The sequence below is a fragment of the Camponotus floridanus genome, unplaced genomic scaffold (genome assembly GCF_003227725.1).
Source record: "Camponotus floridanus strain SB8 unplaced genomic scaffold, Cflo_v7.5 scaffold43, whole genome shotgun sequence".
NCBI lineage: Eukaryota > Metazoa > Arthropoda > Insecta > Hymenoptera > Formicidae > Camponotus > Camponotus floridanus.
The window spans coordinates 928,863-945,771 of record NW_020229581.1 but is presented as its reverse complement, the minus strand read 5'-3'; the positions used below and the strand labels follow the sequence as shown (position 1 = coordinate 945,771).

The 16,909-nt window shown below is 24.1% G+C and overlaps 3 protein-coding genes across 4 annotated transcripts; all 3 read left to right on the top strand.

Moving 5' to 3' along the window:
- The first annotated feature begins 1,067 nt into the window (after positions 1 to 1,067).
- On the top strand, positions 1,068 to 5,600 carry LOC109610295 (odorant receptor 22c-like). The gene is made up of 10 exons (XM_025411801.1): positions 1,068 to 1,130; positions 1,580 to 1,723; positions 2,077 to 2,196; positions 2,762 to 2,879; positions 3,294 to 3,555; positions 3,841 to 3,963; positions 4,622 to 4,712; positions 4,792 to 4,928; positions 5,344 to 5,476; positions 5,553 to 5,600. Exons 1-10 carry the CDS (start codon positions 1,122 to 1,124, stop codon positions 5,598 to 5,600), a joined length of 1,185 nt encoding a protein of 394 aa, XP_025267586.1. The 5' UTR covers positions 1,068 to 1,121.
- Positions 5,601 to 7,047: 1,447 nt separating this feature from the next.
- On the top strand, positions 7,048 to 11,276 carry LOC109610296. Its single transcript, XM_020028773.1, has 9 exons — positions 7,048 to 7,221; positions 7,598 to 7,717; positions 7,904 to 8,021; positions 8,796 to 9,054; positions 9,449 to 9,571; positions 10,169 to 10,259; positions 10,329 to 10,465; positions 10,898 to 11,030; positions 11,104 to 11,276. The coding sequence occupies exons 1-9, from the start codon at positions 7,078 to 7,080 to the stop codon at positions 11,149 to 11,151; spliced, it is 1,173 nt and encodes a 390-aa protein (XP_019884332.1). The 5' UTR covers positions 7,048 to 7,077; the 3' UTR covers positions 11,152 to 11,276.
- A 998-nt stretch (positions 11,277 to 12,274) lies between these two features.
- On the top strand, positions 12,275 to 16,350 carry LOC109610298 (odorant receptor 22c-like). 2 transcript variants are annotated; one of them, XM_025411802.1, is made up of 9 exons: positions 12,275 to 12,417; positions 12,786 to 12,905; positions 13,321 to 13,438; positions 13,932 to 14,199; positions 14,626 to 14,757; positions 15,257 to 15,339; positions 15,419 to 15,560; positions 15,994 to 16,123; positions 16,229 to 16,350. In XM_025411802.1, the coding sequence occupies exons 1-9, from the start codon at positions 12,370 to 12,372 to the stop codon at positions 16,259 to 16,261; spliced, it is 1,074 nt and encodes a 357-aa protein (XP_025267587.1). In that variant the 5' UTR covers positions 12,275 to 12,369; the 3' UTR covers positions 16,262 to 16,350. The 2 variants fall into 2 exon arrangements, with proteins under 2 accessions (XP_025267587.1, XP_019884342.2); XM_020028783.2 differs by having other exon boundaries at positions 16,191 to 16,350.
- The last annotated feature ends 559 nt before the right edge of the window (positions 16,351 to 16,909 follow it).

The following is a 16,909-nucleotide window of genomic DNA, read 5'->3' as shown; positions in this document are numbered from 1 at the left end:
TTTTATAATCTAGTCATAGGTAAATATCAATTTATCTATTTATTTATTTATTCAAAAAAGCACTTATTCGCATATTTCTATTTTGAATTATTCTTAAGAAAGGTACTCTAAAAGTATATTAAAGAATCTATTATTATAACTAATAATAATTATTATTGAATTATTTTCTATCATAAAAGAAGTTTATCTGGTGATTTTTATTGTCGTATATTGTGTTAAATTACTGCTTTAATATTTTCTTCTATTCCGGATATTCTTTCTTTTGCTGGTCGCTCTTCTCATATTGTAATAGTCGAAGAATATTCGCGATACTGCCATAGCGAGGCAATCACACGTGCAAAAAACTAAATGTATGAAGGCAATTTTCTTTCGCAGAGTACTGATGTTTTTCTTCTCATGTTTATTAGTCGAATATTGCACATATACTTCTGATCGATACTCTAGACGCCTCTCGCTATCATGTCAAATGCGTGCATTTTTCATAAATGTAGTACAAGAATAGAGAAAACAAGTCATAAAAATGGAGAAAAAACGTAAAAGATGGGAACAATCGAGTGTTACCCTAAAAAAGGAATGAAACGACTATAGTAATAAAATAACGATCGATGATGAGCTCGTCCTCAACAATCAGTTCTTCTAGATTCTTCAAAATAAATGGAACAGTCCGAACATTATTATAAGTTGAACTGATTTCTCGGCTATTGTTCTTATAAAAATATATTTTATTATTATTTCATAAGAATTGCATTATCACTGTCATCATGCTGTCATTAGTATTCAGGTAGCGGATTTTGACGGATTTATACTTTTTTTGAAACTATATAATTATTATAAACTAAAGAAAGATTTATAAATAATAATATAGAATTGAAACTTTATGATTAAATATGACTGCTTCATTGAAATGATTAGATCATAAGAGAAATTTAAAAAAATATATAAATATAAATATTCTATAAATTTCGACAATTAATTATACCTATCTTTGCTCTTATAAAAAATTAATAATATGTTTTCAGCTATTCACTTTTTTATACATAATATGAAGTTTATAGTGCTTGTGAGACAAATATTTGTGTCTACATTACATACCATATATAGGCAACTGTCAAATATTTATAATGGATAAAGTAAGTTCGATCATTATTTCTGTTTTTAATATTTTTAACTTACTATAATGTATCTCTCAAATATATATAAGTACTTTTAAACAATTATAAGGAATTTTCCTTTAAAATAAATTTTATAAACTTTATATGTTAATATATTAATTTATATTTTGTATATTAATATATTAACTTTTTATATGTACATGATCTATGTGATATAATTTATATGTATTGATCGGTATTCTTGATATTTGCTAAAAATGTTCGTATTTTTCAAATATAATCTGATATTCTTTCGATCATCATGAAAATGGAAAAAAGCAGAAATATATAAAAAATATATATAAGTTGAAAAGAATATATATATATAAAGATTGTATCGAAATATAACCTTTAAAAAAGCAGTGAAACAATTATAACAAAGCAATGATTGAATATAAATTCTCATTCAATGGTCTTTTTAAAAGTAGATGGAACATCCTGAAAAGCGTTACTACAAATGGAACCGATTTTTCTTACTGGCCACTGGATTATGGCCTTATCAGAGCGTATGGAGCGCTCGTTTAAATAGAGGCATTAGTATTGTTATTATATTATGTATGGTATTTGTTCAGGTATAATCGCAGCTATTCTTTTTTATTAAATATTATAAATTAATGAATTTCTAATAAAAGGATTTTAAATAGTACGCAACAAAATTAAAACTATAACTAATTATTATCTGATTATTATACTAAGTATTACTCCATTAAAATAAGTTTGATGCTCTGATCTAATTATTGACACACTTCCTATTGAATTTTTTATAGTAAAGTCTTTCATTTTGTTATTCTTTAAAATAAAGTTTATTATGAGAAATTTAGTCAAATATATTTTGTCAAATATGTTTTGATTTCTCTTAAAAAACAATTATATTTATCTCTTCGCTCTTTCAAATATCTTCGTTATTAAAAATTAATGTTTTCAGCTAAATAGCATTTTCACGATTAATATCACTAGAGAGTTTATGGTGATTGTGGTAGAAGTACTTGCAGTTACAATAGGAATATTATACCACTTGTTTGCACATATGAGACACATAGATAAAGTAAGTAATTAAAGTTTGATCATTACTATCTTAATATTCTTAATGTTTTAAATCTCCAATATTTTAAATCAATAAAACATACAGTTTGCATGTTATTGTTAATATACGTAAAACTTAGTTAATTAAATTTTCCTAAAATATAATTTTTATAAATTTTACATGTGTGTGTATATATATATATATATATATATATATATATATATATGTGTGTGTGTATACATACATATATATATATATATATATATATATATATATACATATACATAAGGATAGGAATATCTTAACACATGAATTTACATATATATATATATTTTTTTCCATATATATATTATATATTAATACAGTCTTATTGCCGAATGTACATGCATGTATTTATGGACATATTTTATTAAAACAAATAATTAGTTTGATTCTGATTATGTCATCATTATATCGTTATCTTTTTATCATCGAATACTGTGAACAATATTTATAAATGAAATACAATATTTATGAATAAAATAAAAAATTCCTTATTATTATTTTATCATTAATATTCATTTATTGCGCTTTATTTATCTTTTAGTATAAACAATTATTTGACCATATGTGGCAAGACTGGGCTTTGCAAAAAACAAATTATGAGATCAGGATTATGCACCAATATGCTAACATCACGAAATTAGTTACGTTCTATTACGCGCGTAAGAAAAATATTAAATTATTTTATTATCAAAATAAGTTTCTACTTGTAAATTCAAGACTATGTTTCTATATGAGACTGTAACTGACCATTCTTTTTATACTTTACATTAAATTATAAATTCATTAAAAACTTTCATTCAAGACTAATAATCGGTTATAATAAAAAAAATAATGTTAGTAAAGTAATCATATGTAATCTTCAATATCACTTATGCTTTACATTGTATATATATTCACTTAAATCTTATACCAAATCTTATACTTTAATATCTTTTGTTGAAGAATCTTCTGTAAAATGCTCATGTTAAGAAATTAAAGATTAATGTAATTTCAGAACTAAAATTTATATTTTATGTGTATGATTATATGTGTATATATGATTGTAAAACATTTACAATTATCAAAATTTTCAGTTCTAATGTACGGAGTTGAGGTTACATACTTTACATGGCTATTCATGCCAGAAATTCTCGATGTTGTATCGCCCTTGAATGAATCACGGCCGCGAAAGCAGCCTTTTGATTATAATTTCTTTATCGATGAGGAACAATATTTTTACTTTATTCGATTCCTCATATTCATCGGATGTACTTTTGTACCAATAATTTTTCTCGCTACTTCTACTCTGTTTCTAGCTTTCACGCAACACGTTTGCGCAATGTATAAATTATTAGGGTAAGAAATTGATTATTATTTTGAAACAGATAGTTTTTATATATTGTTCAAAAGAAAATTATATGATTTGTCTATTAAGTTTTGAATATATATTTCTTTCTCTAGTTTCTATATAAAATTAAAAAATTTACTCATTTTTCTTACCTTTTTTTAAGTTTATTTTAAAATCTTTTGTTTTTTACTTTTCTTATAGATAGTAATTAATCATTTACCTTTTACTTTCGTTAGTGCGACAAAAATTTATCCAAGTTTGGCCATATGATAATATTAGGGTTATTTTGATAGGCATCGCGCGGAACACTTATTTTATGTCATTGGGAGTACAGCAGAAATCGATTTAAATCGTAAAGCAAGAATAAAATGTGAAAAGATAGCAATTCTTGTACGGATGCATTACAACATCATACAGTTCGTATTTTTAATTAATGTATATTATATATTTAATATGTCAGATATATATTGATTAAATATATAATATTCTTTTGTAGTATTTTCACGAGTAATATTATAATTTAGAAATAAGATTTAGGAGTAATTTAACAATAACAATCTCTTCGAATGTTTCCGATTAGTTCCGCGTCGATTATCGAGTAAAATTTTCCTCAGAGATTTTTTTATTTCTTAAATGACATTTTGGAATATAATCTAAGAAATAAAAAGATTCGTTATTAGCGTTAGTTATTCGTACTAGCATTCGTATTAGATAATTAGATAAATCATATGCGAGAAACATTTGAGAAATATTTTTTAAGAAATATTTTAAAATTATTTTTCTTTAATTATATCCAAAAATAATATTTATAAGTTATTATTTACTTATATAATAATATAGAATATAATAATACAATTATAATAATTAGAATAATATAATAATATAAAAAACGAAGAAATTATGATTATTACTTGTCTCTTAATTTATAATTACAAAAGTTATAAGGTTAATCAAATTTATAAATAATATATGATAAATAATATTATATATGTATATAACATTACATATATATATATATATATATATATATATATATATATATAATTTTTTTACACGAGAAATTCTTTTTACAAGATTCATTGATGTAATCGAAACTTGTTACACAGTACCATTGCTAGTAGATCTCATAGGGTGTGTGTGTGCGTTAAGCATCACATTAACGCAGGTATGTTGAGCAAAATATATTGATAAAATATTTGGTTTATTACAATATTATTTAAAAATGCTAAAACGAGATCTTTTAGTTATCAAGTATTCTCAGCAATATGGAAATAGCTATTAGATCTATTGGTTTCTCTATTGCAACATTGTTTTATTTATTCGTATATAACTATATGGGACAAAGACTCACAGATATGAGCTCAACTCTATGTCAGAAATTGTAAGTATAATTTATTTTCTTAATAATATATACTTAATTATTTTTTAAAATATTTTAGCTATATCTTAGATAATAATGTGTTGATAACAAAACTTGTCTATTTAAGACAAAGAGGGAAAAATTATTATTAAATTTAATAGTAAAATGTATTAAAAAAATAAGAAACTACGTAATATAAATGTATTATTAAATTACTTGTACAAGATCTAATATATATATATATATATATATATATATATACATATACATATATAATACATATAAATTATATTTCTCTAATAAAATATATATTGTAAGAAAATTGTTTCAGATCTATTTTTTAATTTGCATTTCTATATTAAATGTCTTCGTTATTTTATTAATTAAAAATTGTTTAGTTGTAATGATTTCAAAATAAAAACAAATGGTCTTATAGATACAATTCTGCATGGTATGATGCAGTTATTTCCGAGCAAAATTCGTTATTGCTAATGATGAGACGATGTCTCCATCCGCTTGTTCTGACTGCTTGCAAGTTTTACGTTATGTCTTTACAAAGTTTTGGAATGGTGAGAAATTAGTATATATATATTTGATACACGTAAATCATAAGAACAAAAGGCAAAGAATATATGTTTTTTGAAGGTACTTCAAATGACGATTTCCTATTGTATGTTTATCAAACGAATTTAAAAACACCTCTACTAATTATAAATAATATAATAAAAAACTGTATCAATTATGTTTTAACATTGTTTTAATATTATATCGAAAATTCTTTTTAATAAAAGAAAAAATATTGTTGTTATTTTATAGTAAGTGTACATAAAATGAATGTAACATAATGTAATATAAATGAAATAAATTTGCAATACATTGACGGAAAATGTGTGTGAAAGATGTTTATGTACATAATTATATATAAAATTATGTATGAGATTATTAAGATTGATTAAAAAATTAATTAACTTCTTCGAATATTATATTATTTAAATTAACTATTTATCTGTAATTATATATATTTGTAATTTATCTTGAAGAATAATTTTCAATATTAATGTTTAAATGACAGTACATACTTATGTAAACTATAATCTTACATATTGCTAAAAATGAAAAATTTGTTTATCACATTTATACTTACATTAGTGACATCACAGCGCATGCAATGTTATTTACAACGTTAAATCATATTTACATACTTCTTTATTCCATAAAATATATACGCGAAAATGAGAATATAAATGTAATTATAAATGTTTTATGGATTAGAAACCTTAAATTTTTTTATATTACTTAAATATTCGAGAACTGATCATGAAATTCTAGAATTGCATGATTTTGCTTGAATCATCTATTGTTTCAGAAATATCTAAAATATTTTTAAAAAATAGCAAGCTACGACACTTATCATTAAAAATTTTGTTGAGAAGTCTAAAGTTATGTTCTTTACAAAATAACTCTCTGATTTTTTATCTTTATAGTTTATTTTAAACCTTATTTATATCTATATTTATATTTTATAAACAGATAATCTATCTACAGAAAATTCTCTCTCTCTTAATATTTTTTTCTTCTTTACTTACAGTATTATTACAGTATTACAGTATTACTTACAGTAATTTTTAAAATTACTTCAAAAAAATTTTAAATAAAAATTATTCAAAATAAAAATGCGATTTACAAAATACTTCTTATAGGAGTATACACTTATAGCCGTCGATTTCGTTCTGCATTATGTAAATACACTGTTTTATATTTCGGACTTCTTCTTTTCGCTATCTCTCATTCTGTATATAACAATCGAAATATAACTGCGATGCAATTACCGCAATGAAATAATCATGCGTGCGTGAAAAAGTAACGGTGCGGAAAAAACTAAATGAAGATAATTTTCGGTCGCACCGGATGTTTCCATTCCCATGTTATTACCCGAATAATACACGCGCGCTACCGATCGATTTTCTCGATGCCTCTGAAAGTTCTCACTTCCGCATTAAACATGTATTTTTCTTAAACATAATTCGCATCGATAACGTTGCAAAAATAATAGAAAAATATACATAATGGAAATAATCGAGACTCTAAAAAAGAGGCGAAACAACTATAGGCAAATAATCAACTGAACCATCCGCTTCAATAGTCAGTTCTTCTATATCCTTCGAAGTAAATGGAATATCCCGAGGAGTATTACTATAAGTTTAACCGATTTCTTCTATCGGTTACCGGATTATGGCCTTATCAAAGCAAATGGAGCGCTTGTTTCGCAAGGACTATTATTACTGTTATCATGCTATCAGCTATATTTACTCAGGTAGTTGTGATTTTGAAACATAAATATATACATATTGTATATATTTTTATACAATTAACAGAGATATATACATAGAATTAATAATTTTAATTTTAAAATGATAGAATTAAAATAATAGAATTTTATTAATATTATTATTAATATTATAATATTAATAATATAATATTAATATTATTTATTATATATAAAATAATAATATTAATATTATTTATTAAAATTTAATAAATAAGTATCTTACTATTTTATGTGAAAAAATAATTGTGATAAAGAATTTGATAAGGAATTTCTCATACATATAAAAAAATTTTGTCAAATACATTTCTATAAATAGTTGTCGATAATTATTAAGAACTTATTAGTAACTTTTTTTTTTTAGATATCGAGTGTATTTACATCCGAACTCAATATGGATTTTGTAATTGAATCATTACCAATGTTCGTGCCTACAGTAGGTAATCTGTGCCAGTTGTATTCACGTATTTTTTACGTAGACAAAGTAAGTTCCGTTCATTATTATACAATATGTTTCCAATAGTTTCATAAGCTGTAAAATAGCTATAAAATAAAAGCAAAACAAAGTAAATATATTAAAATAAAATAAAATAATACGTAGTAATAAACAAATTTGTATATCTATTATAATGTATAACTATTCACTTAGATGTGTTTTATCTCTTTTTAGATTAAAGAATTACTTGAGCATATGTGGAACGATTGGGCTCTGGAAAAAACAGATATTGAGAGCAAAATCATGCATCAGTATGCTAAAACCACGAGATTAGTTATGATTTATCATTCGCGTAAGAAATATACGAGACGTTTTAGCTATAAAAGAAAAATGCATGCGTTTCTGACTGTGAGATTCAAATTGTATTTTTATGTATGAGATAATCGAATAATCTTCATTATCAGCATCGGATATTATATTATTCATCACATAAATCATTTTCAACAAATAACAATTTCTTCTAATAAATGTTCTTCTAATAATTCACAATCATGAGTTTATATATAAAATATTCTTTATAATTATCATCATTAAATTAAATGAATATGAAATTCTCTATGTAAATATGATTATTTATTTGACACAATATCACTTTGCTCCTCATTTTGTCCGGTCTTTATTTTGATATTTATTTTATTCAATAATATATACTGATCTTTTTACATTTAAGACATTATATATATGTGTATATATATATATATATATATATATATATGTATATATTCACATTTTACATATTTAAATATTTTTTATAATTTTATTAAACTAAATTTTTCAGATCCTTTAAATTTTGAATATTATAGAAATAATGTTTATGTATATATTCAAAATTAAATCACATTTTGAATGTTATTTACGCTTAATATGTCATTTATACGCAATTTAACCCTCTCATTTGTGTTCCTCGAATATATATAATACAATCTCTGAACGAAAATCGTCTTATGAAGAAACAGTATAATTGCACATTCCTATATCGCATGCTATTTTTAAAATTTATATTTTTTCAAAATGGCTATTGACATAAAAATTACACTAAAAAATTTATATCTACGATAATTTTCAGTTTTATTATACATCATTGTAACGGCAATGGCTATATCCATGTTTTTGCCGGAGATTTTCGTTATATTGCCTGTGAACAAATCTAGCCAACGACTAGAAGCCATTCATATGGAATTTTATCTCGATAAAGAGCGATATATTTACCTTATAATGTCCTGCGTGTGTATCGTGCTTTTCCTTGTACCATTAGTTTTTCTTGCCAGTTCCTCTTTATATCTAGTTCTCACGCAACACGTTTGCAGCATGTGCGAAGTACTAGGGTAAGAAATTGCTCCTCGCAATTAATTTTTTCTTTAAAAGATTATTAGAAAATAGAGTGACAGCTGCTTTATTAATTCTTGCATAAATAACTTAATATATCGTGCATAATAACTTAATATATTGTGCATAAATAACTTAATATATGATATATGAGACAGTAAAAAGGAAAATGTAAAGAGGAATGTATTTTTGACATTTATTTTATCTGCAAAATAAATGTCAAAAATACATTCCTTTTTACATTTTCCTAATTATTTATTATTTTTTATTTTCTATTTTTTTTGTAAGTAATAGTTTATTTTTTTATTTCTTTCACTTATTATAAGAAAGATATTATTTTAGCAAATTCGATTGTATATACAAAAAAAGTAAAGTTACTGATAATTTTAACAGGTATCGCGCAGAACGCTTATTTTACATTATCGAGGATAAAGTGGAGGGTGAGTTAATTCGCAAGACGAAAATAAGTTGCAAAAATATAGTCGTTCTTGTACAACTGCATTACAACGTTATAGAGTTTGTACTTTCATTTGATTTAATATGTTTTATACATATTATCTAATACATTAGCACGATCTAATTTTTTATAAATAATCTGCGTAAAGAGGCAAAATTATTAAAAATAAAAAAAGTTAGAAAGTAATTATTGTGATAACTGAACAATGTAACTTTCACTTGCTCTTGTTTTATATAATTTTAATTTATATAATTTTATATAATTTTAATTTATAATTTATATTTGTTATATTATTATAACTTATATTTGTTTTTATATAATTATAATTTATAATGGAATTATTATTAATATCAATTTAAATAATATGAAGATCGCGTTTTAATATTGATTTTTTAAATCACTTTATATGTAATAAAAATTATATTAATAAGTTTTGTACATAATAAATTTTGATAATAAATTTTGATAATAAATTTATATAAAGAAATAATATTCTCTTTGTCGATTAAAACAATTTTATAATTAAGATAATTTTAAATTAAGCATTTGCAAATTTTTAATCATACAAATGTTCATATTTATTTATTTATTTATATCGATATACAAGAAATATTCTATGTGCCGTTTTAACATGTACATGACTTTCATATTACAAGATTCGTTAATACGATCGAAACTTGTCATACAATACCATTTCTAATGGACCTCGTAGGAGTAGTGATTACAATAAGTTTTTGGTTAATACAGGTATGTTGATAAAAAAAAAGAATGGAAATGTGTCGAGTTTTATATGTTATCAAAATGCTACTTTTTTAGATATTAACTATTTTCGAGAATGTAAAGCGAGCTTGTGCATCAATTGGTTTAATAATTGCATCACTATGTTATCTAGCTATACCTAATTATATGGGACAGAAAGTCACGGATATGACTTCTAGCATATGTGAGAAAGTGTAAGCAATATATTTCATAGTAACATGTTGAAAGATCTATACTTAAAGTATGTGTATGTACACACACACACACACACACATACACACACACACACACACAAAATAGTAAAGATGTATAAAAAAAGAAAAATTAAAATAAACTACTAATAAATATAAAAAAATATTAATTAAATAGGAATTTTTTATGTAACTTCTTAAAATTATCTGAAAATATTTAAGATAATAATATTATATATAAATAATTTTAAGTATCTATGTTTAAAATTATGATTTTGGCAAAAAAGCAACGATGTATTCCATGTAAAATTTGTATTAATATTTAATTAAATTAAAATTTTTATTTAATTAAATTAAATTAATTTTTTTAGTTTGTTAATCAAGAATTTTTTAATTTAACTGTTTTTACAATACAAGAATTATGGTCTCTTACAGATACAATTCTGCTTGGTACTATGCAAGTGTTTCGGAGCAAAAATCATTATTGCTAATAATGGGTCGACGATTCCGTCCGCTCGTCTTGACTGCCTGCAAATTTTATGCGATGTCTTTGCCAAGTTTCGAAATGGTAACAAAATAATATGTCCTATTTGTCACGTGCGAAGCAACAATAAAAAATAAAAAATATATGTTTTCCAAAGATACTTCAAATGGGGGTCTCCTATTGCATGTTTATGAGAAAAGTATGAGGATATTCGCTAACTGTAGATGCTGAAATAATGTAAAGAAAAGACAAACTATAGATGCTAAAATATTGTGTAGAATATTGTATTCAATACGCACTGATCTTATGTGCACTGATTAATACAATATCAAAAATATTTCTTCAGATAAAAAAGATATTGGAGTGATTTGCAGGTAAAAAAATATGTACACGTGTCAATTTGAATGTAATATGTATAATAATTGAAACAAATTTGTAACGTACATTAACCAAACATTATAATTTCTTATAGATAAATAGAACACATTAGAATATATAAAGTAACATTAAAACGAAACGTAATCTGTAAATAATGCAAACATAAAAGTTACTTAAATTATTTTAATATTATAATAATAAAAATGGTTTATTATTTAAAATTAAGCAATATTTTTAAAAATTTAAGAGAAAGAGAGTTTAAGAGAAAGAATGTTCTTCTCGCTTTTTTCTCAGTACTTTTCTCATACTTTCTACTATTTTTTATTTATGGAAAAAATCTATGTGTGTCTATAGGAGATACCTACATATGAAATCCTAATAATGTATCTATGACATAAAGTCTACGAAACTATTACGGGTTTGCTCTGTGTCTAGATATTCAAAAACTGATCATAGAAAAGCCAAAATAATTGACTACTTTATCGTTATTTATACTTATGTGCGAAATATACTAGGATATATTATTTTATTTCGAATATTTTTACCCTCTTTTTCGCTATTTTATTCTTTATACTCCATAATAGTTGAAAGATAATCGCAAAATTACCGTAGTGAAAAATAATTACGCGGAAAACTAACGCAAAAGAAACGAAATAAAGATAATTTTCACCCTCGAACCACCGGTGTTTCCTTTCCCATAATATTATTCGAATACCGTACGCGCGCTGTCAAATAATTCCTCGAACGCCTCTGAAAAATTTTTGCTTTGTAACAAATGCGCGTGCACTTTCCTTATAAATAATTCACTTGATAATGTCGCGAAAGTGAACCAAAGAAATGAATAATAAGAATAATTGAATAAAAGGGGGAATACGACTATAGTAACAAAGTGACGATCAATGATGAATTCTCAATTTAATAGTCAGTCTGTTTACATCCTTTGAAATAAATGGAACATCTCGTAGAACGTTACTTTAAATTGAATCGATTTCTTCTATTTGTTACCGGACTGTGGCCTTATCAAAGCGAATGGAGTGCTTATTTGATGAGAATTATTAACTTTGCTGTCTTGCTAATATCTGCATTTATTCAGGTAATCGCAATTATATATTTTATTTTCCGTATTATACATACATATGTGTGTGTGTATATAATTATATAACAATATTTATATAAATTGTTTCTAAATATTGATTAAAAAAAATTTTAAAAATTTTATATATTTTAATATTTAATTACTAAGTTTTAATAGAATTAAAACTTAATAATTAAATATTATAATACTATATCTTGTCGAATTTGTTTAAATTTGGAATTTATACTTGAGAATTTGATGATATTTGGAATGGATATATTGGATTATATTGGAGTTTAGTCAAACTATCTTTCTCGATAATTATTTTCGGACAAATATTGTCCATTCTTTCTTGTTTTTATCAATAATTAATAATATGTTTTTAGATGATGACTATTCTTACATCTGAACTTACTCTGGAATTCTTAACCAGTGTATTACCAATGATTTTACCTACATTAGGTTTCATGATGCAAATGTATTTACGTATCAGATTTATAGACAAAGTAAGCTCAGTCGATCATTACTTATATTTCATAATATATACTTAATATTTGACAGAATTTTTATTTTAATTTTTAAATATATATAAACAATTTTTATGAAATATAAATAATGAATATAAATTATACATAGAATGCGCGTATCAAATTTGTAATTAAGTAATTTCTTTATTGTTACTTTTCTATCACATGTAGAAATAATTATGCGAAATAAAATATTTGTAATAGAATAAAAATAACACTAATATGTCATAATAAAAAATAAATTTCTTTAGAATATAAATTCGATTGTTAAGATGCTAATAAATCGATGGATAACCAAACAAATGGAACGCAGATTTTTTTTATCTGGATTTATTTTCCTTTATATTTTTTAAATAACATGTAATCATTTATTGTTAATGATTTTATTTTTCAGCTTAAAAAATTATTCGAATATATGTGGGACGACTGGGCATTGCAAAAGACGCACGATGAAATCAAAATCATGTATGAACATGCTGAAACCACAAAATTATGGACGCTTGGTTATTTCAGTAAGAAAAATGTTAAATTTTGTTTTATCCGTAGAAAATGCGAATGTTTCTGCCTATAAAATTGCAGATATATTTCCATACATGATATTGCAAGACTATTGTGTTCTCTTCATTATCGGCAATGAATACATAGCCATAAAAAACTTATAATGAAAATAATTGAAAATAGAATCTAACTTTTTTAACAATTTTTATTAACAGTTTATGTTCAATGTGCTAGTTCAATTAAAATTTATATAATTTTTCCATATACGTATTACAATTTCTGACTAAGAAAAATGATTATGAAAAAATAGAAGAATATGAAATGTTAGAAAAATGAAATATTAACGTAGCTTTATTATCATTGCTTTCGAAATTTATTTTTGCCATATATATGATAAAAAATTTATTTTTGCCATATATATGATAAAAATGTGATATTAGAAAAATTTTATATTTTACTAAAAACCTTATATTTTATCGTATTTATATTAATCATGAAATTTTATAGGTTTCTACTATCTAGCCATAACGATATATAGTGTATGGCTGTTTACGCCAGAGATTTTGGACATCATATCGCCTATAAATGAATCCCGCCCGCGAATACAACTATCGTATATGCGTTTTGAATTGTTTATCGATGAAGACCGATACTTTTACTTTATTCGATTTTATATATGCATTATGAGCTTTGTCACACCATTAATATCTATGGCCTGTTCTACTCTGTTCGTGGTTTTTACGCAACATGTTTGCGCGATGTGCGAATTGCTGGGGTAAGAAATAACTCTTCAAATTTTACTATTTGTGCAAGAATAATTTATAAATTACTAATATAATATGATATGAATTAAAAAGTAGAATATATAGCTCATCTCTCTATGTGAATTACTATATATATATATATATATATATATATATATATATATAGTATCGAATAGTATATATATATATATATATATATATATATATATATATATATATTATCGAATAGTAATAGAAATATCATTTATGAAAATAATTATCATAAAAATACATTTTTCTTCTTGTATTATATTAATTTTTATTATTTTATTATTTTATCTATTTTTTTTTGCGATAATCAATCATTTAATTTTTTTAAAAGATAAATATATTAGAAAAAGGATATTAATCGAAAAAAAGTTAGTTATATGAGAAAAATAACTGGTTAAATTTGACAGGTATCGCGCGGAACGCTTATTCTGTACTGTCGGAAATAGAGGAAATAGGAAGAAATGCAATTTATTTTGTGAAACAAAAATAAATTGTGAAAAGATAACTGTTTTTGTACGGCTACATAACAACATTATAGAGTTTGTATTTTCATTCGACATACATATTATCTAATAAATTAATGTGCCCCTTTTATGAGCAATCTACATTTTACAATAACGGCACAAAGGCAGACTATAATATATATTTAAAAATGCAAAAGCTTTCAAGAAAGCAAAGTCTAAAAATAATAAGTGATAATTGAATAATGCTACTTTGTTTTTATATTCTCTGTTCTCTTTCATTCTCTGTTTTTATTGATTTCAGCCAACAAAGAAGCTATTCATTTAAATAATGCTAATCATAATTAATCATTAATTAATATTGTTGCATTTTTCTTATTTTATCATTCATCTATCGCCTAAAACTATTTCCTAACAAAAAAAATAAACATTGGTGAATTATCTAATCATAAATCGTATATTAATGTATTTATTTATATATTTTATTTTATTTATATATTTATTTTTACGTATCAAAAACATTTTTTTCCTCGCGTTATAATTTCAATTAACATTTATAACCTTTTTATATTACAAGATTCATTGGTACAATCAATAGTTATTATACAGTACCGTGTCTAATGGATCTCGTAGGATTTATATTATTGACAGGCATTACAGGTGCGTTAATATAGATATATTGATAATGAAAGCGTGAGATGAATACAATCTCGAAATGTAATAAAAATGTTGAAACAAGTCTTTCAGATACTATCTGCTGTTAAAATTGAGCAAGCTATAAGATCTATCATTTTAACTTCCATGTTGTTGTGTCATATGTTTATGCATAATTATATGGGAGACAAAGTCACAGATAAGAGCTCGAATGTATGTGAAAAAGTGTGAGTAGTATATTTTTGATAAGTATATTTTTGATGCCAATTTTTTAATTCTGAAAGAAAAACATAAATTAAAAAAAAAATTGGGACGAATAAAAAGAATCTTTTATTATGTAAAAAATCAACTTGTTATGAATTTATTTCAACAATCATTTATTCGTAAACTTATAAAAAATATAATTATAATTATTGCCAAATAAATATAATTATAAATATAATTATAAATATTGCCAAATATATTTACAAGATTTACGAATATATTTATGAATATATTTATGAATAATATTATAATTTTCCAATATCGTATAAATGATTTTCCCTAATGACATTACTTAATAAAATTATAATAAAAAAGCAAGTTTTTCTTATTTTATTGCTATATATTTGTTTAATCAAAATGTTTTCTAATCAAAAGAAAAAAAATGATTGCATATAGGTACAATTCGGCGTGGTATGATACACTTATTTTGGAACAAAAATTATTGCTGTTAATAATTAGACGACGTTCCAATCCGCTTGTCTTGTCTGCCTGGTTTTACATCTTCTCCTTATCGAATTTCGGATTGGTAAGAAAAAATATAATTAGTATGCATGAACTGACAATCAAAAGTAAAGAATACTCATTTTCTTAAGATACTTCAAACGGTGTTCTCGTATTGTATGTTCATCAGACAAATCTGAGGACATTTTTACGACAGACATAGAAATGTAGAAGATGTAGACTTTTAGCCTATGTTAATCTATGAAAAAACACGTAGTGATCCTATTTTCAATGCTATATTGAAAAATTTTCTTTGTACAGGAAAAAAGAATTTAATAGTTGCGAGATATGGGTAAGTATATATGATAAACAAAAAATATAAATTCGTAACAAATTAACAGAGTAAAAAAATATATAATTCTGTAATTGTGTTTTTAGAGTGATAAATCATTTAAGATAGCATTTTTTAGCGAAATATAAATTAAAAGTAACAGAAATGCTAACTGCAGAAGTATTGATGCTGGTTATGCTTATGTCATTTTAATAATAATAAAAAATAATGTGTGTATAACATTATACACATAAATTAAATGATTCTCGATAGCTACATTTGAATATATTTAAACGACATCGTAAGAGGTAAGCGATATCTTGACTGCGTTGCTGAATCTGAAAGACTCGCTCGTCTCAAACGTGTAGATGCCTTCGAACGAAATAGTAGCGAAGTATACTGCATCCTTCACAATTCATGTGAAGCTCTGATCGTTTCGATTCACCAAAATCGGCGAAAGGTCGGTTGTAAGTCGTGAGGTGGAGTCATAGCAAGCGAGGCGGCGTCTGTGGAGGCCGGTTTAATAACATTAATGAAGGA

Bases quoted from the DNA above. Each gene is read 5' to 3' on its own strand.
- LOC109610295 (XM_025411801.1), top strand. The intron at 1,724-2,076 runs GTATAATCGCAG...TAATGTTTTCAG, and splicing joins TATGTATGGTATTTGTTCAG to CTAAATAGCATTTTCACGAT. The intron at 4,713-4,791 runs GTATGTTGAGCA...GAGATCTTTTAG, and splicing joins TAAGCATCACATTAACGCAG to TTATCAAGTATTCTCAGCAA.
- LOC109610296 (XM_020028773.1), top strand. From the start codon at position 7,078: ATGGAATATCCCGAGGAGTATTACTATAAGTTTAACCGATTTCTTCTA. The intron at 7,718-7,903 runs GTAAGTTCCGTT...ATCTCTTTTTAG, and splicing joins GTATTTTTTACGTAGACAAA to ATTAAAGAATTACTTGAGCA. The intron at 9,055-9,448 runs GTAAGAAATTGC...TAATTTTAACAG, and splicing joins AGCATGTGCGAAGTACTAGG to GTATCGCGCAGAACGCTTAT.
- LOC109610298 (XM_020028783.2), top strand. From the start codon at position 12,370: ATGAGAATTATTAACTTTGCTGTCTTGCTAATATCTGCATTTATTCAG. The intron at 12,418-12,785 runs GTAATCGCAATT...ATATGTTTTTAG, and splicing joins TAATATCTGCATTTATTCAG to ATGATGACTATTCTTACATC. The intron at 15,561-15,993 runs GTGAGTAGTATA...GATTGCATATAG, and splicing joins TCGAATGTATGTGAAAAAGT to GTACAATTCGGCGTGGTATG.